Source organism: Falco biarmicus, chromosome 15, assembly GCF_023638135.1.
Source record: "Falco biarmicus isolate bFalBia1 chromosome 15, bFalBia1.pri, whole genome shotgun sequence".
Classification (NCBI taxonomy): domain Eukaryota; kingdom Metazoa; phylum Chordata; class Aves; order Falconiformes; family Falconidae; genus Falco; species Falco biarmicus.
In genome coordinates, this window is record NC_079302.1 from 23,242,105 (window position 1) to 23,264,418 (window position 22,314).

Consider the following 22,314-nt stretch of genomic DNA (forward strand, 5'->3'; position numbering starts at 1 on the left):
GTGGCCTGGGGCCTGGCCTCCACCCTGCTCCTCCTGCCAGGACCTGCAGCTCCTGAGCGGTGAAGCTGCTGTCAGGGGGACAGTGACAAGGTGCACGGATGTGGTGACGCGGGGCAGGAACATGGTGACAGGGGTTGGGCTGGGTGATGTGTATGAGGGCTGGGTGACACAGGATGGGATGCAGGGTCTTGGGGAAGGGATGCAGTGACAGGCAGGAGGAGGTGGCAGGCCAGGGCAGGGTGACAAGGCAGGGCTAGGTGTCAGGACAGGGATAGGTGACGTTAGGCAGGGCAGGTGACATGGGGCAGGGGTAAGTGATGGGGTGTGTGGGTAGGTGACATAGGGCAGGGATAGGTGGCACGGGGAGGTGGTGGGGCAGGGGCAGGTGACATCAGACAGGGCAGATGACATCGGGCAGGGGTGACGTTGTGCAGGGCAGGTGACGTAGAGCAGGGGTAGGTGACAAGGTAGGGACAAGTGGTAGGGCACAGGCTGCGACCCACAGTGCCCAGTGCTGCCCATGCCAGTCCGGGTGTGCCGGTGTCCCTGTGTGTCCCCCCCGGTGCCGGTATCCCGGTGTCCGTCCCCCCTGTGTCCCCCATGGTGCCGGTATCTCGGTGTCCCGGTGTCCTTGTCCCCGCGGTGCCGATGTCCCACTGCCGCACCCCGTGCCCAGCCGGTGTCTCGGTGTCCCTGTTCCCCCCCACTGGTGCTGCTGTCCCGGTATCTCTGCCCCCCCGCCCCGGTCGCCCCTGCGGTGCCTCCGTCCCAGTATCCCGGTGTCCGCGTCCCACCCGGTGCCACTGTCCCTCTGTCCCCCCCTCCCCAGCCCCCTCCCCCCCCCCCCCCCGGTGCCGCTGTCCCTGTCCATCCCCGCTCTCCCGGTATCCCGGTGCCCCTGTCCCCCCCGTACCCCCCTGTCCCCCCCGGCCCCGCGGTCCCCTCGCCCCGGCCGGTGTCCCGGGGCAGCGGCGCCCCCTGGCGGCGACGGGCGGCTGCGGCTATAAAAGGCGGCGGCAGCGGCGGCGGCGGCGGCGGCGGCGGGAGCGGGAGAGCGAGATGGCCGGCCCGCAGCAGGCCCCGCACCTCCACCTGGCTGAGCTCACCGCCTCCCAGTTCCTCGATGTCTGGCGACACTTCGACACGGACGGTCAGTCCCGGGGTACCGGGGACCCGCCGCCACCGGCCAGCCCCAAACCCGGCGGGGAGGGCATCGGGCAGGGCACCGGGGCGGGAGGGGGGCGATGGAGAGCGGTCGGGCACCCCGCCGCGGGCAGCCCCGGGGGGGGCACGCTGAGCCGCTGCAGCCCGGGGAACGGGGGAGCCCCCGGGGCGGCGGGGAGCCCCCGGGGCGCAGCCCCGTCGAGTGGAGCTCCGGGCTGGTGGCGGCGATCGGCTCCCCCAGGAACCCACCGTCGGATGAGGATGGAAACCCCCAGCAGCGGACCCCGCCGGGAGCCCCCCGCCCGTGGAAAGTGTCCCGGGTCCCCTCCGCACGGACCCCCCTGGTGCCGGGTCCCCCGAGAGCTGGGGATCGCTCAGGGCTGGTGGCACCTCTGGGTGCTGCCCGAGGGGTCCTGTGCCCCGCCCCCCCGCCGGGTGTCCCCTCCCGGGAAACCCTTGCCCTTCGCCCACCACCAGCCCCCTCCATCCCCCCCTGTCTCCACGGGACCCCATGTCTGGCACAGAGGTCACTTGGAAGGGCAGAGGACAGCACAGCCACCAGCCTGGCCCCAGGGCCACTGCCTTGCCCTGGAGGTGGGGGGTGACAGCGGGGGGTGTCCCTTGCCTGCAGCACGGTGAGGAATGACCCCTCCATGGCTGGAGTGCTCGGTGCACCCCACCTGCTCCCCAGCCCTGCAAAATCTCCTCCCGGGGATGCTGTGCTGTGGCAGCAGCCCCCAGCAGGGATGTCACTCCCCCATGGAGCCACAGCTGGGCATGTTGCCCCTGGTCCTTGTCACTGCCAGCCCCAAAAAGGGGGAGAAATGCAAAAAGCAGCATCGCTTTGGTGGGAAAATAGTTCATTTTGGTTGCGGTGGCGCAACGAAGAGCAGCTGGGGGAAAGCTCTTGCCTTTCTTGGGTCTCCTGTCCCCGGGGGGAGGTTTGGGGACACCAAAACCCCTGTGGGAGCTGCATGACGCAGCATCCCCGGCTGTACTGCTGGAGCCAGAGCGCAGCCTGCGCTGGGTGCCCTCCCAGCTGCACCCTCGGGGCCCCCCCGCAGCCCTACAGCCCCAGGGACATGAGCACGGCTGTCCTGTCCCTGTCCCTGCTGGAGCTGGCACTGGTGGCACAGTGGCACCCCAGTGGGAGTGGGCAGCTCCTTGTGGGGGTGTCCTGGCTGCCTCCTGCTGCGCCTTTGGGTGTGCTCCATCACCTCTGAAACATCAAAGCAGGCATGGATCCAGCTTGGCCTGTGGCCCCCAGGCAGGGCAAGGCCATCAGGCTGTGGCACGGCTGGTGCCCAAGAGAGGAGGGACTTGGGTGTCCAGGGAGATGGTGGCCATGACAAGGATGATGCTCAGCAACGCTGGGTGGGGGCTGTGACAGCCCTGGCCGCTCCCCTCTGCCGATGGGCACAGGGTGATGGAGGGACCCTGGGTTCATCCCCCTGTGGACAGGGCTGTCTCACCAAAGCTCTTCCCTGCGCTTAAACCCCTCTGACGGGGCGTTCACCCGCTTCCCCTTGGGTGTCTTTGATGCCCTTGCCTTGCCAGCCACTGCTGTCCTGTGGCTCCGCGGCGCAGGGCGGCTCCAAGGTACAGCTGCACAGGCTGGCTGTGGCTCTCCGGAGGGGATTTTCCATGCCGCTCTGCACCCTGCTCCCCTGCAGACACAGCTCAGACCTGGCCAAGCTGCTGCTTGGGGGAAACCAAGCTGCCGGCCATGGCTTGTCTTGTCATTATTCTTTTTCACGGCTCAAAACTCTTCCTGATGTGGTTTTTTTTCCCCCCTAGCTGAATTCAAGGGAGCTTGGGGTGTTTCCTGTAAGAGCAAAGCCCATGAGAAAGGCATGGAAGGCCAAGTTCAGCAGCTCACACCAGCACCCCGACATCACCCCAGCCCCCTCTCCCCTCCTGGGAGGGATGCTGCTCATCCGTCAGGATGCAGCTGCCATAGAGGAAGGTGCCCTGGGACCTCCCCAGGCGCTTCCATCTGGGATGTGGGTGGGTTATTCCCAGCCACCACAATTGCAATGGGGAGAAGATGCTGTTGGGGGGCCTGCAGGTGATGGTGCTGAAGGCGGTGTAGGGAGGGGTTGCGGGGGGATGCCCCCAAGGAAGAGCCCTGGTTATCCCTCCATCAGGCACTCCAGAGGAAAGGGCAGCGTTGCCCAGCTGTGCCCAGATGTTGGTGGGAGGGAGGATTTCTGGCAGGGAGGTGACACCTTGCCTGGTAGCACGGCAGAGCCACAGCACCCCCAGCCGTGGCGTCACCCTGCTGCTTCGAGGCATGCCAGTCACCACCCGGACCCACCGCGGGCAGGTGCCGCGGGAGCGATGCACGGCTGGGGCCTGGCTGAGCTGTGCTGCCGCCAAGCATCCCGCGGGCAGCCAGGGCCGTGGGTACCCGGGTGCCACATCCCAGCACAGATCCCAGCAGCGAGGGGCAGCGGGTACATGCACAGGGACCTTTCTGAGCCCCCAGTCACCTGGGGTCCCGGCGCTGAGCTGAGCCCACCCCGGGGCTGAGGCTGTGCCAGGAGCTTTGCCTCTGCTCCACATTTGCCCTCACTGGCCCTCGCAATGCGTCAAGAGGAGACAGTCCTGGTCTGGGGGTGCTCAGAGGTTGAATTAAACCCCCCGGTTAAAGCATCAGATGCAGAAAATGCATCCCCAGGATGGGATGGGGACCAAGTCCCCTGTGCCCTACAAGTGGGTGCAGGGTACAAGTCCAGGGCTATGTCCCCCCAGGCTCCCTGCAAATTCAGGCACCACTGGGTTTGTGCAACACTCCGCGTCGGCTGGTGTTTCTTTGCTGCCACAGTCATCTCGGAGCCATGTCCCTGTGCAGAGGGGGACAGGCGCTATGTCCCCCAGGAGATCCCTCCCTTGCCTCCTGCCTTCTGACATCAGGGGGGTCATATTGTGTCTTTTTCCTTCCCTAGGGAATGGCTACATTGAAGGCAAAGAGCTGGAAAACTTCTTCCAGGAGCTGGAAAGCGCAAGGAAGGGGGCGGGTGTGGTAAGGGCCGCTCCTGGTTTTGCTCCTTCCTTCCCCCATTCCCTCCTGCCCCAAAGTTCAGTCTCACATCAGCCCCATCTCCTTTGGGAACGGCACTGACGGGTAGGGTCGGGGCATCTCCGGGCGGGAAGCTGGGGGAACACCAGCGCAGGGACCGAGGCAGATGCTCCCATCCCCTCTCTTTGCCAGCAGGACTCAAAGAATGACAACTTAGGTGACAAAATGAAGGAATTCATGCACAAGTATGACAAAAATGCAGATGGGAAAATCGAGATGGCAGAGGTGAGTGGTGCTGGACCTGCAGACCCCCGGGATGCTTGCAGTCCTCCCCCCAATGATGCTCATGTTCACCCCGATGATGCCCGTGTTCCCTGCAGCTAGCCCAGATCCTGCCCACGGAGGAGAATTTCCTGCTGTGTTTCCGCCAGCACGTAGGCTCCAGCTCGGAGTTCATGGAGGTGAGCAGGGCTGGCTGTGCTGGGGCTCCCCACGGGATTCATTCCCCGGTGCCTGGCTCCACCATGGAGAAACAACTGGGAGCTGGCATCGCCCACACCTCCCTGGTCTGCCCCAGACTCTTGGCTTTAACTCAGCAAGTGGTGCTGGTTTGGGGGTGAGTGGGAGTGTGGTGTGAGTTTTCCTAGTCCTCAGCCCCCCTTGGGCACCTCTTAGGGCAGCCGGGTGCCTTGTCCCAGTCTCCAGGTGAGGTGAGCTGTGGGATTTGGAGCCATTTCTGTAAATTCCCCCTCCGCGGTGGTTGGTCCTTAGTGCCCAAAGGATGTGCTGAAGCAGACAGCACTGCTCTGGGCCACCCCAAAAACCTTGTCATGCATGGGGTGAACCTGTCCGCATAACAGGAGAGAAATCGCTGATGGGGACCGACATGTGGCTGGGGGTGGAGGGGGATGTGCAGCATCCCGCGGTCGGGGAGAGCTTGTGCTTGGCAAGGACCCACCAGCGTGGAGGTGATGGCTGAAAGAGGAGCACCCCATGGCATGGTGGGGGGGTAAACAGGGACTATTGTTTAATTGGGGGATGCAATCAAATATTAAAGCCCGGCCTTGCATGCCAGAGTGAGGATAATAGCACCTGAGCTCGTGGCATGGGGCTGAACACAAGCAGCCAGCCCCAAGGGAGAGCGTGTGGCACCAGTGAGGCCACCACGATTCAGGACCGGAGCCGTGAGGTGACCCCATCCCTGCCAGGGTGGTGAGGGATGCTCCGGGGGGGTTACGGGGCGCACACGTGTCAGCAGGGGGGGAAACACGGGACACAAGCCCACCCTAACGCTGGGCGGCTGCTCCGCAGGCTTGGCGCAGGTACGACACGGACCGAAGCGGCTACATCGAAGCCAACGAGCTCAAGGTGGGCTGTGGGCACGGGGTGGGCTGAGGTGGGCCCTGCTGGGGGGGCACCCCCGCTGGGGGGGCCAGGGTCAGCCAGCAATGTCCCCTCCTTCCAGGGCTTCTTGTCAGACCTGCTGAAGAAGGCAAACCGGCCCTACGATGAGCCCAAGCTGCAGGAGTACACACAGACCATCGTAAGTGGGACCTGGGGCTGGTGCCGGCACGGCAGGTTGCCCCCGCCCCGGGGTCTTGGCACCCCACGGCAAGTGGGAGGGAGGGAGGGGAGGAGGCGGTGGGTGACTGGGTGCTGCTTGTGTCCTGGCAGCTGCGGATGTTCGACTTGAACGGTGACGGAAAGCTGGGCCTCTCGGAGATGTCCCGGTAAGGTCATGGGCGGTGAGAAGGAGGTGCTGGGGAGGGAGAGGTGGCCTGAAACACTCAGACTCTTCCTGGACTCTGCTCCACCTTCCCAGAAAACGGTTTTTTCTCTTTAATTTGCTCACATTTCTGAGCAAAAAGTCATTTTGGTTTAAAAATAGCGTCTTTTCCCAGCTGCTTCCTGCTCATCCCTGCCCTTCTTGTTTTTCAGACTTTTGCCTGTGCAAGAAAACTTCCTTCTGAAGTTTCAGGTAAAATAAAAATAATAATTAAATAACCCCCCAAAACGTTCCCATTCCCTGCTTGCGCCTCTGTGCCCCCCCCTCACGCCACAGTGTCGCTTGCTGCTGCCCAGGGGATGAAGCTGTCCTCGGAGGAGTTCAATGCCATCTTCGCCTTCTATGACAAGGTAGGGAGCCGCCTCCGTGGGAACTGCCCCAAACAAATATAACCTGGCCAAAAAAAAAAAGTCCAGACCCAGGCGTTTTGGGGAGGGTCAATTCCCCGCTCTGACCTGGGGTGCGAGCACTGGGTTTACCCCTGGCTGTGCTGGGTAAGGGTTTGGGGGTGCCCCCCACACCCATGCCCAGGGGGGCTCGTGTCCTTCCCCCGCTGATGTCCCACTCGTGCTATGCAGGACGGGAGCGGCTTCATTGACGAGAACGAGCTGGACGCGCTTTTGAAGGACCTGTATGAAAAAAATAAGAAAGTAAGTGGGGGCAGAGCCCAGGTGCCCCCCCCCCTGGACCCCCCCTGCCCCTCCTCCCCTCTCCCAGCAGCATCTTCCATCTGCTGCATCCACACTCCCCGGGGACATGGAGAGATGCTGGTCCAGGTGCCAAGCCCGTGTCCCTGTGGGACCGGAGCTGGGGGGGGTTCCCAGCCTGGGGGTGCTCCCCAGGGAGAAAGGGGGTGCCTAGCCCCACCCCCTCACCCCACCCCCACCTTGCAGGAGATGAACATCCAGCAGCTCACCAACTACAGGAAGAGCATCATGAACCTCTCCGATGGGGGCAAACTGTACCGCAAGGAGCTGGAGATCGTGCTCTGCAACGAGCCCCCCATGTAGGACCCCCCACGCCACCCCACACTCCTCCTCCCTGAAAACAAGCACAAGGGGGGAGCACCCACTACTGCCCCCCCGCCAGCGCTCCCCCAGCGCCCCTTGGATCTGCTGTAGGTCATTAAAATCCCACTTCGGAGGGGGAAAAGCCCTTATTTTATTTTTTACCCCACCCACCTGGCTGATTTAAGTTGGTGTTAGGTTGGGGTTTTTTTTGGGGGGGAGCATTTTCATTTGATTGGTCTCTTTTTGAGTTGTTATTGTTTACCAAAGAATAGTTTACAAATAAATTCAAGTACTGCTAGACTGGAGCCCCTGTTTCCCCGTCCTGTTGGGGGGCCTGGCTGGGGGGAGAGCTGGAGCTTTTGGGAAGCCCCTATAGAATGGGGGGTGGGGGTGTCCCTGGGGAGCAGAGCACAGGCTTGGTGACCTCCAGGACAGCACACCTCCCAGTACCCCAGTATGGCCCAGTTCAGACCTGTATAGCCCAGTATGGTGCAGTATAGTCCTGAATGGCCAAGCACAGCCCTCCACCGCCCAGTAGGGCCCAGTACAACCCTATACAGCCCAGTATGGTGCAGTGCAGTCCTGTACGTCTCAGTACAGTTCTATATGTCCCCATATGGCGCAGTGCAACCCAGTACAGCCCAGTATGGCACAGAACAGTCTTGTATGGCCTCATACAGCCCACCACATCCTAGCTAAGTCCTTTGTATCCCAGTACAGCCCAGTGCAGCCCACGGCATCCTAGTTGAGCCCTCCATATCCCACTATAGCCCAGTACAGCCCAGTCCTGTATAGTCCAGTGCAGCCCAGTAGAGCGCAGTCCAGTCCCATATAGTCCAGTGCAGCCAAGTAGAGCACAGTCCAGTCCTGTATAGTCCAGTCTGGCCCAGTACAGCCTGGTGTGGCCCACTGCATCCCAGTCCAGTCCTCCACATCCCAGTGCAGCCCAGTATAGTCCAGTACAACCCAGTGCAGTCCAGTATAGTGCAGTACAGTCCTGTCCTGTATAGTCCAGTGCAGCCCAGCAGAGCACAGTCCAGTCCTGTATAGTCCAGTCTGGCCCAGTACAGCCCAGTGTGGCCCACTGCATCCTAGTCCAGTCCTCCTTATCCCAGTGCAGCCCAGTATGGTGCAGTACAGTCCTGTATGGCCTAGTATGGCTAGCCAGGTACAAGATGGCCCCGTACAGCCCGGTACAAACCCACCGTGTCCTGAGTCCCCCGTAGCACAGCACAGCCCAGTACGGCCCCGCGCGTCCCACCGCGTCCCAGCCGAGCCCTCCGTGTCCCAGCGCGGCGCAGGACGGGGCGGGCGGCTGCAGCGGCCCTCCCCGTCCGCCAGGGGGCGGCGGCGGGCGCGGGGCGGCGCATGCGCGGGGCGGGGCGCGGGGCCGTGGTGTGAGGTGCCCGCCCGCCAGCCCGCTCGCCGCCGCCATGGCTCTGCTGCACACACGCCGGCTCCTCGCTGCCCCGCGTCTCGCCGCCCGCGCCAGGTGAGGGCTGAGGGGCGGCTCGGCCCCTCGGGGCTGCCCTTCTCTGCTGGCGGAGGGGCTTCGCCGCTGCCGAGTCGGGTGCCGGGCGGCGCTGCGAGCCGGGGGGCCGCGGGCCCTTCGCCGGGAGGAAGCGGGTCCCTCGGTGGCGCCCGTAGGGGCCGCGGGTGACGCGGCGCTGGGGAAGGGGGTTGCCGGGGGAACGGTGCGCGGATTGGCTGGGGAGCGCTGTGCGGCGGGGGTCGCGCGGTGCTTCTCCGCTCTCCCATTGGCTGCGGCCGGACCCGGCGCCCCCGGCCTGCCCTTGAGGGACCGCCGTGGAGGGCGCGTGGGCACGTGCGCCGCCGGTACCGTGCAGCCGGGCCGGCGTGCTCGGGGGTGTGCGGCGGGGCCCTGTGTGCCGTGCAGCCGGGCCGGAGTGCTGCTGGCGGTGCGCACCGTGCAGCGGCGCTGGCGGGACCATGTCCACCGTGCAGTGGGGCTGGCGGGACCCTGTGCACCGAGAAACGAGGGCATGGTGCTGCTGGCGGTGCGCACCGTGCAGCGTGGCCGGTAGGACCCTGTGCACGGTGCAGTGGAGCCGGGGTGCTGCTGGTGGCGTGCACCGTGCAGCAGGGCACGAAGGACTGCATATGCTGTGAAACGGGTCCGGGGTGCCTTGTGCAATGCGGCCGGGGGGACCAGTTGCCCTGCGAAACGGGGCAGGGGTCGTGCCGCCTGGCCTGCCCTGTGTAGCGGGGCCAGCAGGGCCCCCGGCGCCGTGCGGCCAGCCCTGCACCCTGGCACGGGGCCGCCGTGCCGGAGCCATGCGGGACCTTCAGGCCTGTGAAGCCCGGTGCCCCCGGAGTGGCTGCGAGGCCGGCAGCTCTGGGTCCGGCTGTCGGAGGCCAGCGCAGGGTGGGCCGCGGGGTGCAGGTGCAGCCCGGGCCCTGCGAAGCCCCCCCGACAGCTCCACGGAGGATGGCCGGGAGCCACGGCGGTGGGCTGGGAAGCGGAGCCGGGCGGGTACGGCCTCGCCGCCCTCCAGAGCCCTGCGACTCCCGGCCCACGCTGCCTTGGAAGCTTTAAGGAACGGCTCCCGGCCCTTGTCAGAACAGGAGAGCAGTGGGGTTTTTTATTTCCCCATTCCAGCAGATAAAGAAGACGTATTAGATATTGATTAACCGCGTTCTGTCCAGCACGGCCCTTCGCTGCCTTGAGACAAACGCTCCCGGTCCCTGCTGCTTCCGAGGCCGCCCCTCTGGCTCTTCTTGGGCAGGTTCAGACCAGCAGCTGCCAGGAACTCGTGCTTTGTGCCCTCGGCCTGTAGCAGGCCTGTGGTAGGTATGCCAGCCCACTGGCTTTGTTTTTCTCAAGCTTGTTACACAGCAAACCACAAATTACCAAACTGAATTGAGGTCACCTAAAAGAGACCATCCCCTTTGTAAGGAAAGAGCCTTCCTGCACAGCCCGGGCTGTTCCCATGAGTGGCTCCTTATCCCACCGCAGGGGTTGCCAAGCAGTGACTAGCAGTTTGTTTCCTTAATCTTAAGCAACTTCACGTGGTGCTGTTACCATTGCTCAGTGCCCAGAATGGTCTTTCTGAAATCAGCACAGAGCTAAAGAGATAAGAAATGGTTAAAATGTTGCCTTGACACACAAATGGTAATTAAGACGATAACAGCCTGCTGCTCTGATGTATCAGGAGACAGCTATTTTAAATGCTTTTCTTGGTGGGAAGCTTACTGCTGCTGACTGGGGCAGTTAAGGTTTAGGCTTGAAAGGATGGTGGTAGTCAGCAGCCTGCTGGCATTGTTCTTATGCAAATATTTGCTTTAGCTGTGGTATCCGGACAGCAGCGCCTTTGGCCCCTCCTGGCCCCTCCGCTCTGCCTTGGCTTGCAGAACTGCCGCAGGGGCTTTGGCAGAGGTTTTGAAATCCAGTATTTTATGTGGCTCTGCCTCAGGGAACATGGACTGGTCTCTTCACAATGGAAACCTTCATTGGACTTGTAAATGGCTTGCTTGCCTAGAGGAAAACCTGCTTTTTGGGCTTGGCTTGAGTCCGTAAGCATGCTCCTAGGTCTCTGCAGCTCAGGCCACAAGTTCCACATACGTTTTTGAAAGGTGTTGCTGATTTACACGGTTCCAGGTGCATTTTCCTGCCCTCTGTCCCGTCTGTCACACTGCACTTGCAGCTGTGTGTTAAATGGGCTCGGGAGACCAGCCTAGCTGAAGAGGACGGAAACTACTTGAATATGGGCTCTGATCAGCATCTAAACTCTGACTCGGGCCACCTGTGTTCAGGTCATATAGCCGGAGAATGTGCTTGCTTTGGCTTACGTCAGGTATCCCTCAGGTAGTTCAACACCAGCTTAAACTTGCCTTCATCTAGTTTTCCACACTGAAATGCCTCCAGCCTGGCAGAGTTGATGTGCAGTTTATAACTTTGCCCTTTATTCAAGAGCAATGCTCTTGTTAATTGCTCAAAATAAAATATAATGCAGTGCAGAGATGACAACATTATGGTAACGTAGGGGTAGTGGTGTGTTGGGACATGTGGCCTCAGATCTCTAGTAGATCTCTTTTCCCAAATCCCTGTCTAGAAAGCTTTGCCTCTTTGATTTCTTGGGCATCCTGATGTGAACTCAGCCTGGCCTTTTTTCTCCTGTCTCCCTGCAAGCTCACCTCCCTGGAAACGACAGAGGAGTCTTCCTTTGGCCTTCACCTGAAAACCTCCAGGCTGAGAACAGGAAAATCAGTCCTAAACCTACCCTTCGCTGCTTTAAGCCGATAGAAAGACCAGCTCAGAACAAACGTGCTTAACTCTCCGGAGTGCTACAGCTTAGGTAAACGCCTGCAGGATCAGCATTAATTGCAGCAGCGTAGTATGTTAGAGCCCAGTGACCTGCTTAAGTGTCTGCAGGATTGGGCCCTAAATACCCCAAACAGTAAGCTGCTTGGTGAAAAGCCCGGCAGAAGGAAGGTGCTGTCACTGTCCCTGAAGCAGCAGCTCCTTAGAATTAGATGGCTGGGCGTCCGTAGCCCTCGATACCAAAATAATCCTGGACCAGGTGAGCTGTGGAGGGACCTGCGGACGCTCCTGTGCAGAGTGTGTTTCTCTATTCCCCTGCCTCTCTGTTGCTGGGAAGGCGTTGGGAGAGGTTTTCCAAAGCAGCGCTGTGTGCTGCCTGAACCTGCGGTGGGTTTGTGCCCTGACAGCCCCTCGGTGTGTCCTGCTCAGGCTGGCTGCACCGGTCACTCCATCCCTGCCAGCTGCAGCCAGGATCCCTCTGTGGAGGGCAGGTCTTGCTGGCATCACTGACTCATCTGTTTTTCTAAGTTGATCCTGTACTTAACTGGAGAGGTAATTAAGACTTGTTAGTGGTCCAGAAAATGCTAAACACATCTTCCAATTTTAAACTAGCCCAGTTGGCTCTATCTCGTATGTGTTTGCTGCACTTTTTTCCACAGAGCCTGCCAGGAGGAGAAATGGAGGCTTTTTATTTGGAAAAGCTGTACTGATGGGAAGAGTAAAGTCTGAAGAGGGCAAACAATGTTTGGGGTTCCAGGAGATGCAATCTTCATACAGGTGATAGTGCAAAGGATGTATCGAATAAACTTGGGTCTAAATGGACCCAAAACAGGGAGAGAGCGGAGGGGGAAGATGATTTTGTGAGTTCTGCTGATCACGTTAAGCGTTAGAGCTTCCTTAACCCTCCTGGCCCTCGTACCTCACAGCTGAAGGCAGCTGTCACCACACTGAGTGCTCTGCAGGGGTTCTGGCTGGCTTTTGGGGTGGCTCCAGGCTGCTTGCATTGCCTGGGGCAGGATCCAGCCCCAGGGTGGCATTTCCAAATTAGAAAAGGTTGTTATCTTCAGGTAAGGTTGCCCTCCCTGGGCTGCAAAGCTTGTAAAGCTGATACGTGGCAGCCATCTCACTGTGTGCTTCTCCTTTAGCAATTGAGACTGACTCCTGCCCTGGAGGAAACAAGCCCTGTGCTGCATGCTTTGTCCCACACCCAGCTAGGGGATCTGGGTGGGCGCTTGCGTGATGCTGTGAGTCAGGATGCTCAGAGCTGCTTGGAGTCCTTGTCTTCAGTAATCCTGCCTTCGGGAGGGGGCTGTTACAGCCGTAGCCCTCTGCCGGGCACGTTGGCACGTTAAAAACCACCACACTGCTTCGCTTGCGCTAAAGGAGACCTTATTGCTCTCTGCAACTACCAGAAGGGAGGTTGTAGCGAGGTGGCGGTTGGTCTCTTCTCCCAAGTAACAAGCAGTAGGACAGGAGGAAACGGCCTTAGGTTGCACCAGGGGAGGTTTAGATTGGATATTAGGAAAAATTTTGTCACCGAAAGGGTGGTCAAGCATTGGGACAGGCAAGTGGTTGAGTCACTGTCCCCGGAGGTTTTTAAAAGACGTGTAGATGCGGTGCTTAGAAATGTGGTTTAGTGTTGGACTTGGCAGTGCTGGGTTAACAGTTGGACTTGATGATCTTAAAGGTCTTTTCCAACCTAAACCATTCAATGATTCCATGATCTGCAGAACTGCAAAGCCTGGACGTGGGACTGGGCAGAGGCTGTGGCCAAAGAGAGTAATGTGTTTCTTTTTATAGTATGGTCTTGTCTGCCCTTGACATTAAGAGAGCCTCTATGTCTTCAGGGTGTCCTGCCAACAGGGCAGAGGCAGGTGGCTTGAGGGAATGGGGCACACAGCTCCTTCTGACAGAGGGAGGTTTTGTGCTTGACAGCAAGGGAAGGAACCTTTGCATCAAGAGCTTGTCACTTGTCACACTGGGAAGAAAACATCCTCTGCAATTTCCAGGAAAACAGCATTTGGCTACAACATTGCTTTTCGAGTGAGGCAGAGTTTGTAGGCTAGGGAAGGGAAATACCTTTGTGAGGTCAGCCAGCGTTGTGGGAAAAGCGGGTCAGTTTTCATGCAGAAGAGCCCTTCCAGGAATTTGGAAGAGGTTCTGTGTTCATGCTTTGTGCAGTTGTCTGGGTCTGGCCAAGGTTCCCGGGAGGGGGCTCACCTACACCCTCTTGCCTGTAGGCTGTGGAGGGACAGCACTGGCCCAGAGCATAAGGTGGCTTCTGTTCCAAGGGGCCTTTACTATCAGCACAACAGGCAAACCATTTCCATATGTTAATGGCTTACTTGGAGGGAGTTGGTTGTTTTCAGCCACAGTGAACTGATGCCCTTTGCCCGTTCTGTAATGTACGATGCAGTGTCAGATCATGGAGCGTAAAGGAGTTGTGTCCTTTTTCCCCTGGATAATTCTGTTAGTGCTGCTTGTACCTTTTCCAGTGGTTGAAAGACAGGATTTCCCTTGCGGTTTTCTCTCCAGCCATGTTGGTTCACGTCTCTGCGCAGTTTTCAAACCTAATGTTTAGCTTCTTTTTTTTCCCCCCTTCAGCTCATGGTGGTCCCACGTGGAGATGGGTCCCCCCGACCCCATCCTGGGGGTGACAGAAGCTTTCAAGCGCGACACCAACTCCAAGAAGATGAACCTGGGTGTGGGAGCATACCGAGATGACAACGGGAAGCCATACGTCCTGAACTGTGTTCGCAAGGTGAGCCTGGTGCTGGCTGCTGGGCAGGGCTGGACCCAGGTGTTGGGCACCCTGGGGTGTCAGGGAGGGGAAGGCCTCTAAGCAAGGTTTCCTCTTGGTCTTTAGAATAAGCTTTGTCTCTAATGAAGCACAACTGTATTCCGGATGTCTCTCTTGGCAGTACTAATGCTTTTGAGACACAACAGAACTGTTAAGTAGTAGGGGGTAACATGAGGAATGCGTGTCCTGTTCCCATCCAGGTAAATTTAATTTGTTGCTGACTTTCACAAGCTCTCCAAGCCAGCTGTCCTCTGAACTTCAAGGTGTTTCTTGAATAGGCTGGTGTTCCCTGGGCCAGCCCACATGGGAGGAAAGAGCTGACATTGTCCCCTTAATGGATTAGTCTTAGAAATTCTGCTAAGCCATTGTTACCAGTTTCTCCATAAGCCAGTCTAAAACTCCAGTCCAAGGAGCTGGATGTGGACACTGCCCTTGAGGGGATTACGGAGCCCTCCAGGGCTGTAAGGGTAGAAATAGGCTGTTAAATAGCTGCCAGCTGACACACATTGACTGGCTAGTCTCCTTGGCGCAGGGAGGACACATTGTCCATGTTTCTCATCAGTGTGGGGTTTAAAACCATCTCTTGCCCTCGCTTTCCCTGTGTTAGCACGGATCACAACCGGGGAGCCTGGGTAGCGTTGCAGGAAGTTTCCTGGTGGTATGTGAATGCTGCCAGGGTCTGTCCCACTGCTCCGGGAGCATGGATAGGGTTCCCAGAGGGATCCGTGTGTCTCCTTTGCCGTATTTTTCCTGACCATGGCTCCTTGTCTGCTGTTCTTGCTTCCACTCTCTGATCCAGTGTTAGGTAACGACTTGGACTGATTTCTGATGGTGGGTCTGTTCAAAAGTAAGAGAATACCAAAACTGGGGGGTGCTGTGTTTAAGGGTTGGGTGAGCTAGCTTTCAGACAGGCTGCTTTCAAAATCACCTGGGGCTTCTGGATTTTATTTTAATCTTTTTTTTAACCTGCTCCGCCTAGTTCAGTAACGCTCCCAGCATGATGAGGGCTTGCAAAGGGCTCGCTAGCCCACCTGGTTTTGGGATGTCTCCCATGTAGGGACAGTCTCTGCCTTTCAGTGACAGTCAGGTCTCGTCTTCCTGCAGGGCAGTGCCCACTTGGGCAAAGAAACATCTGTTCTTGTGCAGCGACACTGACTTGTAATGGGCTGGAGCAGTGCTTTCCTTTGGCACCAGTTCCCTGGCTCTGCTATATCGATGCTGGCACCCACTGTGGGCTCTGGTGGCCGCTGGGATTTCATCTGAAACGTTCACTGCTGCCCCTTGCTTGGAATGAGCACCGAGCTCTGGAGGGAAACTCCTGTAAACCAGCCTTTGTCCCTTTTGAGTGAGCAAACACAAAGTGGCCTTGAGCTGTCCACCATCCTCCCCATGGTGATGCCTGCCTTGCTGAACGTGTGGTCTCCTTCCCAGGCGGAGGCCATGATAGCATCCAAGAAGATGGACAAGGAGTACTTGCCCATTGCGGGGCTAGCGGATTTCACCCGGGCGTCTGCAGAACTGGCTCTGGGTGAAAACAGCGAGGCTTTCAAGAGCGGTCGGGTAAGGAGCAGGCTGGGAAGCGGGGGGTGGGCAGTGCCATCTGACGCACGGTTGGTACGTGGGTGCCCAGCAAAAGTGGAAGAACTGGCAGAAGTACTTGTGCCTCTTGAGTTGTGGGCTAGCTGGGCCCAAGGATAACTGCTTCCCTCTGAGGGCTGGGGTGAAACAGCCCTTTCCAAGGAGGGGATCTGACCTTGCCGGGGTCGCACTCGCTGCCCTGCAGAGCTGGAGTTGCTGACCCATGCAGTCCCCTCCAGCCCCATGCTCCTGTTCTGGTGTGCTTGTGCCAATGCTGATGCAGTGACTTAGCTTTCCCTGTATCATACCATGGCTGCTCAGACTCATGTTTTTGTTTCTTCCCTTGCAGTATGTCACTGTGCAGGGTATTTCTGGAACTGGATCTCTGCGAATTGGAGCCAACTTTTTGGTGAGCCTTTGGCTGGTGGAGGAAGGAAAGGACATATTTTGACCAGAGATGAGTATTTGGGGTTTTCAGAGTGCTTGAATCTGTTTAACCTGTTCGAATACTCTCTTTCTCTTGATCAGCAACGGTTCTTCAAGTCTAGCCGTGATGTGTATCTACCCAAACCATCCTGGGGCAATCATACACCCATTTTCCGTGATGCTGGCCTGCAGCTTCAGGCTTACCGCTACTATGACCCCAAGACATGCAGCCTTGACTTCTCTGGAGCCATGGATGACATTTCTGTGAGTTGCCTGCCATGAAAATGCCTGGAAGCAGGAAGGTGATGCGGGGACATGAGTGACCTTCTTGCTTTAGCCTAAATATGATGCCTTAAGGCACCAAATCAAGGCTAGAAGCCTTGCAGAGCTTATCTAAGCTGTGAGGGCAGGAGTCTCATCTCAGCTTCTGAGGAGAGTGCGCAGATGTTACTAATAACGCTTCCTCTGTAACATCTTCCTTAGAAAATTCCAGAGAAGAGCATCATCCTCTTGCATGCTTGTGCTCACAACCCCACCGGGGTGGATCCCCGCCAGGAACAATGGAAGGAGCTGGCAGCTACAGTGAAGGTGAGCAGCAGAGTGTTGCAGGGGTACAGTGCTGTTCCTGAGAAAACCTCGTCTCTGGGCTTTCATGGGTGGCATCTGGCCTTCACTGCGCTAAAGGTTACTCCCTTCCCTGAAGCCTGGATGGGTGTCGTAGTCCTGTACTGAAGATGGGAGCCAGACAAATGCACCCCTAAAGCTTCTAGCTGACCATCAGACTTTCTCCTGGCACCTTCCCAGGAAGCTGGGGTAGGGAGACCTGAAAGGAAGGAGCAGCAGGGTTGAAAGAATGAGCTGTGATAGCTGGAAGGGGGGGCTCCCAGTGCTGGTGTATAAAAAATGCTAGATGATCTTTCACGTGCCTGGTGTCTCCTCACAAGCTTCAGCTGGAAACGGACAGGGGCAGTTCTACCTTCATCCTTCTCCTCTTCCTCCTCCCTGCTGCTCCCCCACAAGCTGTAGGTAGTTAAATTTGGCTTGGGGATGCCTGGCTTTAATAGCGTCCTGAGAGCTGGTCGATAGCAGAGAAGCTTCTGGGGCCTGCTGATGGCTGTGGGCCTCCTGACCTGGGCAGTGCAGCTGGATTGTCTGCCTGGAGGTGTTGGAAGGGCTGGTGCCTGCCTAGAGAGTTCCCAGGTGGTTTTCCTGAAAACTGAAGACAGAGGAGAGGCTGAAATAGAAGAATTTATTACTGCTGAATCCAACTCTGCCTCCTGGGCCAGACTGCACATCCCATAAATGTATGGGGAGGGTCTTTACCTGCTGTTTTGATGTGTGGAGGGTAGCTGTGGTTTCTGAGCTGCCTTTCCATGGCTCTACTTCTGGAGGAGAACAGTTGCAATTGAGCAGGCTGCTGCCTGCATGGCTCTTTTCAGCCTGCTGCCCTGCTCCCTGGAGGGGTGCGCAGCTCCTGTGACACTCTTCCCCTCTTTGCTGGCAGAAACGAAATCTCCTCGTGTACTTTGACATGGCCTACCAGGGCTTTGCCAGCGGGGACATCAACCGGGATGCCTGGGCTGTGCGGTATTTCATCGACCAGGGTATCAACGTTGTCTTGTCGCAGTCCTATGCCAAGAACATGGGGCTGTACGGTGAGTAGGCGGGTGATGTGGAAATGGTTTCGTCCAGGCTGCTGGAGGGACTCTGCTGCCTCTGGGGTTTAGCAGCCCGTGTCTTTCTGCTGCCTGCGGTACTGCCTGGGGGGCAGGAGATAACCCACTGGGGGCTGGTGGAGACCCTTCTGGGGAACAGGGCTCCACTAAAGCTACGTGGCATTTGGATAAGTCCTGCCCTAGCCCGAGGGCAGAGGCTGAGACCTGATTGCCCCTCTTTCAGGAGAGCGTGCAGGCGCCTTCACGGTGATCTGCAGTGATGCAGAGGAAGCCAAGAGGGTCGAGTCACAGCTGAAGATCCTCATCCGCCCCATGTACTCCAACCCACCCCTGAACGGAGCCCGCATTGCCTCTATCATCCTGAACACCCCTGACCTGCGGAAGGAGTGGTAAGGGGGAACTCCCAATGCTCATGACGATGAGGTGTGAGGTGTCTTTGTGGCAGCCCTGTGCTGTGCTTGCTGCCTGCTGCTGTCACGGGCCGCTCTTAGCTTCAGGAGTACAGTCAGAACTGTGTGCCACCCCTTTCCTCTGGAGAAATCCCTGCTCGTGTCTTGGTATCAGCTGGTATCAGCCCAGGCTGACACAGGTGGGTATCGCTTGTGTTACCAAGGCAGAAAATGCTGTAAAGGAGGGGATAAAGCTCCCCTAGGACTGAAGGCTGCTGAAGCTGCCTGTCCAACGAATGGGAATGATTGACTGAGGCGTTGTATCCTTGTAGTATGTCTCACACGGGGTAAGTGTAAGCCCCCTGAGAATAAGAGCCAGGAATGTAACCCTTGTGCCCTAAGCCTGCTTCCTGGCATCAGCCTGTGCTGTTCTCCCAGCCCCTCGGTGTCGAGTCCCTGCCGGCAGCTGGCCTGGCAGAACAAAGGCTGGCAGCGTGCTGTGGCCTCGCCGGGAGCTGTGCTCCTTTGGCAAGCTGATGCTTGTGCCTGAGCCAGGGCCCAGCAGAGATGTCTCCTAGTTGTGCTGCCTTAGAGCAGGGGACGTCTGCCTGCACTGGGAGGTACCCCTGCGCTCTTTGTTTATCTGCAGATTTATTTTATCTAGGTTTAGGCAGTGCTGCCATGAGGCCTCCTACTGACCTTTGGCTTTCAGAAATGAGAGATGCCTATGCTCTGGTAGTGGCGTCCAACAGCTATGGAATAAGTAGGTAGCAGTCAACTTCAGGTACCAGGAGAAAAAAAGCAGGTCCCCAGCTGGAGCTACAGATTCATGCTCCCTGGTTTGTGCTCATCTGCATCCCTGAATGAGGCCCTTCCAGCCTGAGAGAATTGATTCCTGGTAGTTGCAGGGGGCAGCAGTGTCAGTGCATCCCAGCCCTGCTCTGAGCGGTTCCTGTGTTGGCTTTTCAGGCTTGTGGAGGTGAAGGGCATGGCCGACCGGATCATAAGCATGCGGACTCAGCTGGTGTCCAACCTCAAGAAAGAGGGATCCTCCCACAGCTGGCAGCACATCACTGATCAGATCGGCATGTTCTGCTTCACAGGGCTGAAACCAGAGCAGGTAAACACAGTTCCTCCAGTCTCAAGGTGTTGATTGTGGTCCCTGTCAATAATATCTTGACTGCAGGTGCCAAAATGAGCCTTTATAAGCAGTTGTTCCTCCAGGAGGAGCATCCTCCACGCCCTCAGTGCTGGAGCATCCTGGAGACCCAGGTCTTGCTCTGTTCCCTGCTGTGCTTGTGGAGGTTGAAAGCAAATGTAGCTTGCTAATCTGTCAAAGGAAGCAGTCATTTGGTGCTGCTCTGAGGTGACCTTAAAGGTCAGCTCAAGTGAGGTGACTCTTAGCTGAACACCTGCAGTGTTTGTGTGTTGCCTGAGAGCTGAGCAGTGTCTCTCTTGGCTCCTAGGGTGCACTGCTGGCTCTGCGGGTAGTGGGATGCTGTGTCTGCTGGCACCCAGTTTGCTTTCAGTTCTGAAAAGTTGGGCAAATTTGCACTCTGCTAACAGTGTAGAGGTTGGCCTGTTGTTTAAACTCTGCTCCTTCACCGCAGGTGGAGCGGCTGACCAAGGAGTTCTCCATCTATATGACAAAGGATGGACGAATCTCTGTGGCGGGAGTTACATCTGGCAATGTGGGTTACCTGGCTCATGCCATCCATCAGGTCACAAAGTAAAGACAAAGGTGTGCTCTGGAGCTGGTGGCTTTCCCTTCCTCACCAGTCAAAGATGGGGAAGGAAAGGAAACAAGCAGAATACGTTCAACCACAGCACTTGACGCCGCTGCTGAATGTATCTTGTAGATGAGTTATTGTAGAAGCCTAGTCAAATCTGCCCTGCGCTGCGGAGCAGGGCATCATTGCTGGCTCCTGCTCGTCAAGCCATTCTCCCCTGCTGTCCATCCTTCATCCGTCAGCCCCAGCACCCATCTGTGCTGGAGGAATCAAATGCTTAGCACTGCCATCCTACCGGCGTAGGCACCAAAGGCTTCCCCACACTCATTCCTCCATGAGAGGGCTTTGGGAGGCTGTTGGCCACTGGCCCAAGCAGCAGCAGGTGAAGAGCTGGGTGGGCCAAGGGGGAGGCTACTCAGGTGCACTCCTCTGACCTTGTCAGCTGGTCCTTGCTTCCAGCAGGCTCCATCCTCCTAGCCTGGGGCTAGGCAGTGCCAAGCTGCCCTCTGGCAGCCAGCTCTGAGGACTTATCACTGCTAAGAAAATCTGCTCCATTGTTGGCTTCGCTCTTTCCATCTGGGAATCTCCTTTCAGGTGTAGTTCACAGTGGCATTGCTGTGTGGGGCAGACCAGCGTCCCTCCTCTAAACCTGCCTGGTTCTGACTTCACTCCTGTATCCTGAGGTGAAGCAATTTCTCACTCCCCCCCAATAAGAATGTTCTCTGAAAGCTGCTCTCTGTTGGTCTGTGCCTCTCCCCATTCCTGTCACAAGCCCAGCAGCTTGGCCCTGTTCCCCCCCCAGCACCCTCCTTGCACGGGAGAGGCTTTGTGTGTCCCAAAGCCATGAGCCGAGTGGTGGGCCCTGCTGTGTCCCCTCTCAGTGGGGGTGTGCAGGGTCTCCCTTTCATCTGCTCTATGCAGCCAAATTTCTGGTGCTGCCAGAAAGCAGGAGGGAAAGATCCTGAAGGCGGTCTGAGAACTGGCAACTTGAGAGACATTCTGTCCTCCTAAACTGGGTGTCCTTGAGGCCCTGTGACTCACCGGACTATGGTTTTTAATCCAAATAAACTGGTGCATGGCTGTGTCAAGCTGGGAACTTCATCCTGTCCCTTGTGCGGGTGGATCCAGTCCCTTCTGTGCACCGAATGTTCCCTCTGGGGGATGTTCCGGCACAGGGCATCATGTATGGCCAGCACAACCCTGATCCGAGAACCTGCGTGGGGAGGGGGCAGCTCCCACCTGTGTGTCCCGAGGGCGGCGGGGTGTGCGGGCTGAGGCAGCCCGTGGCAGCGACCTGAGATGTGGGTGTCGCTGGGGGTGGGCGAGTTCCCCCAAGGGTCCTTTGTCCGTCCCCCCCTTCCCCCAGCTCGGCCACTGCGGCACGGCGGAGCATCCCAGTGGCTCAGCCCAGGGCCCTTCCTCGGGCGGGGCGGGGGGCGCGGTCGATCACCCGTGGGGCTGCACGAGCCTCCTCCATCCTTCCCCGCCGGTCCCCGTGGCAGCCGTAGTGGGGCGTTTGGCGGAGCAGCCGTGTGTCCCTCCGGGCCCGCAGGCTGCGGGGGCTGACGCTGCTCCCGGCGGCCGGTTCGCACTTGCCCGAGGGTGCCGGCCCGGCCCCGCGCCCGCCGCCGCCGCCTGCTCCCGTTTGCGCAATAAAGCGCTTTCGCCCGGCTGCCGGTGCTGCCCCGCGGCGCCGGGCGCTGTCCCGCGGTGCCCCCCGGGCCCCGCACGGCTCGAGAGCCGCCCCCCTTCCCCTGGCGTCAGCCCCCTCTGGGTTACAGTGACAGCCGAGCCCGGGGGCTGCCTGCCCGCTCTCCCCGCGGGTGGCGGCGGGCTGGGCTGTCCCGGGGCGGACGCGCTCTCCCGGGGGCGGGGCGGGCCGGGGGCGGACTACAAGCCCCGGCGTGCAGCGGGCGGCGCGGTGCGGGGCTGCGCCGCTGCGGAGCGCGGCTGGGGCCGCGGCTGGGGCCGAGCGGGCTCCCACCGCCCGGTGAGCGGGGCGGGGGGCACCGGGGCGGGGGGGGGGGGCACAACGACCCGCTGGGGCCGTGTTGTGTCGCCGAGGGCACCCACCGCCATGGCGGGGTGGCTGCCACGCTCTGCGGGCCTCGGTGGGGCGGGCGTGGGGTGCCGCCGGGGACCACGCGGGGCCGGAGGGCTGGGGGGCCGCGGGGGGCTGGGGAACGTCTGCGCTCAGGGTGGCCGGTTGTCACCAGCACGGGGGCTTTGCGTGGGGTGAAGGCACGGCCTGGGGAGCTGGGGCCTGGCCCCCCGGCGCCCCTACCCCCGGGGAGTGGGCTGCCCCCTCCCCCGCGCAGGCCCGCAGGGTTTATCCCATCCCGCAGAAACCTTTGGAGGGGATTCACGGCAGGAGCGTGGGGTGTAAAAGGCCGAGAAGCGAAGGGGGGCTGGCCAGGAGTAGCCTCTGCAGACACCGCTTAGCAGAAAAAG

General features: G+C 59.0%; 2 protein-coding genes across 6 annotated transcripts; both read left to right on the plus strand.

The window, feature by feature from the left end:
• Positions 1-1,016: 1,016 nt before the first annotated feature.
• On the plus strand, positions 1,017-7,287 carry CALB2 (calbindin 2). 4 transcript variants are annotated; one of them, XM_056361079.1, is made up of 11 exons: positions 1,017-1,150; positions 4,113-4,189; positions 4,379-4,471; positions 4,567-4,647; positions 5,498-5,554; positions 5,652-5,729; positions 5,861-5,916; positions 6,125-6,164; positions 6,269-6,322; positions 6,551-6,626; positions 6,869-7,287. In XM_056361079.1, the coding sequence occupies exons 1-11, from the start codon at positions 1,060-1,062 to the stop codon at positions 7,015-7,017; spliced, it is 852 nt and encodes a 283-aa protein (XP_056217054.1). In that variant the 5' UTR covers positions 1,017-1,059; the 3' UTR covers positions 7,018-7,287. The 4 variants fall into 4 exon arrangements, with proteins under 4 accessions (XP_056217054.1, XP_056217057.1, XP_056217055.1 ...); XM_056361082.1 differs by having other exon boundaries at positions 6,551-6,622; positions 6,866-7,287; XM_056361080.1 differs by having other exon boundaries at positions 4,382-4,471.
• Positions 7,288-8,318: 1,031 nt separating this feature from the next.
• On the plus strand, positions 8,319-20,951 carry GOT2 (glutamic-oxaloacetic transaminase 2). Of its 2 annotated transcripts, none has more exons than XM_056361077.1 (10): positions 8,319-8,474; positions 13,869-14,025; positions 15,496-15,624; positions 15,992-16,051; positions 16,171-16,332; positions 16,552-16,656; positions 17,573-17,723; positions 17,968-18,133; positions 19,103-19,253; positions 19,744-20,951. In XM_056361077.1, exons 1-10 carry the CDS (start codon positions 8,416-8,418, stop codon positions 19,864-19,866), a joined length of 1,263 nt encoding a protein of 420 aa, XP_056217052.1. In that variant the 5' UTR covers positions 8,319-8,415; the 3' UTR covers positions 19,867-20,951. The 2 variants fall into 2 exon arrangements, with proteins under 2 accessions (XP_056217052.1, XP_056217053.1); XM_056361078.1 differs by lacking the exon at positions 8,319-8,474 and adding an exon at positions 11,280-11,298.
• The last annotated feature ends 1,363 nt before the right edge of the window (positions 20,952-22,314 follow it).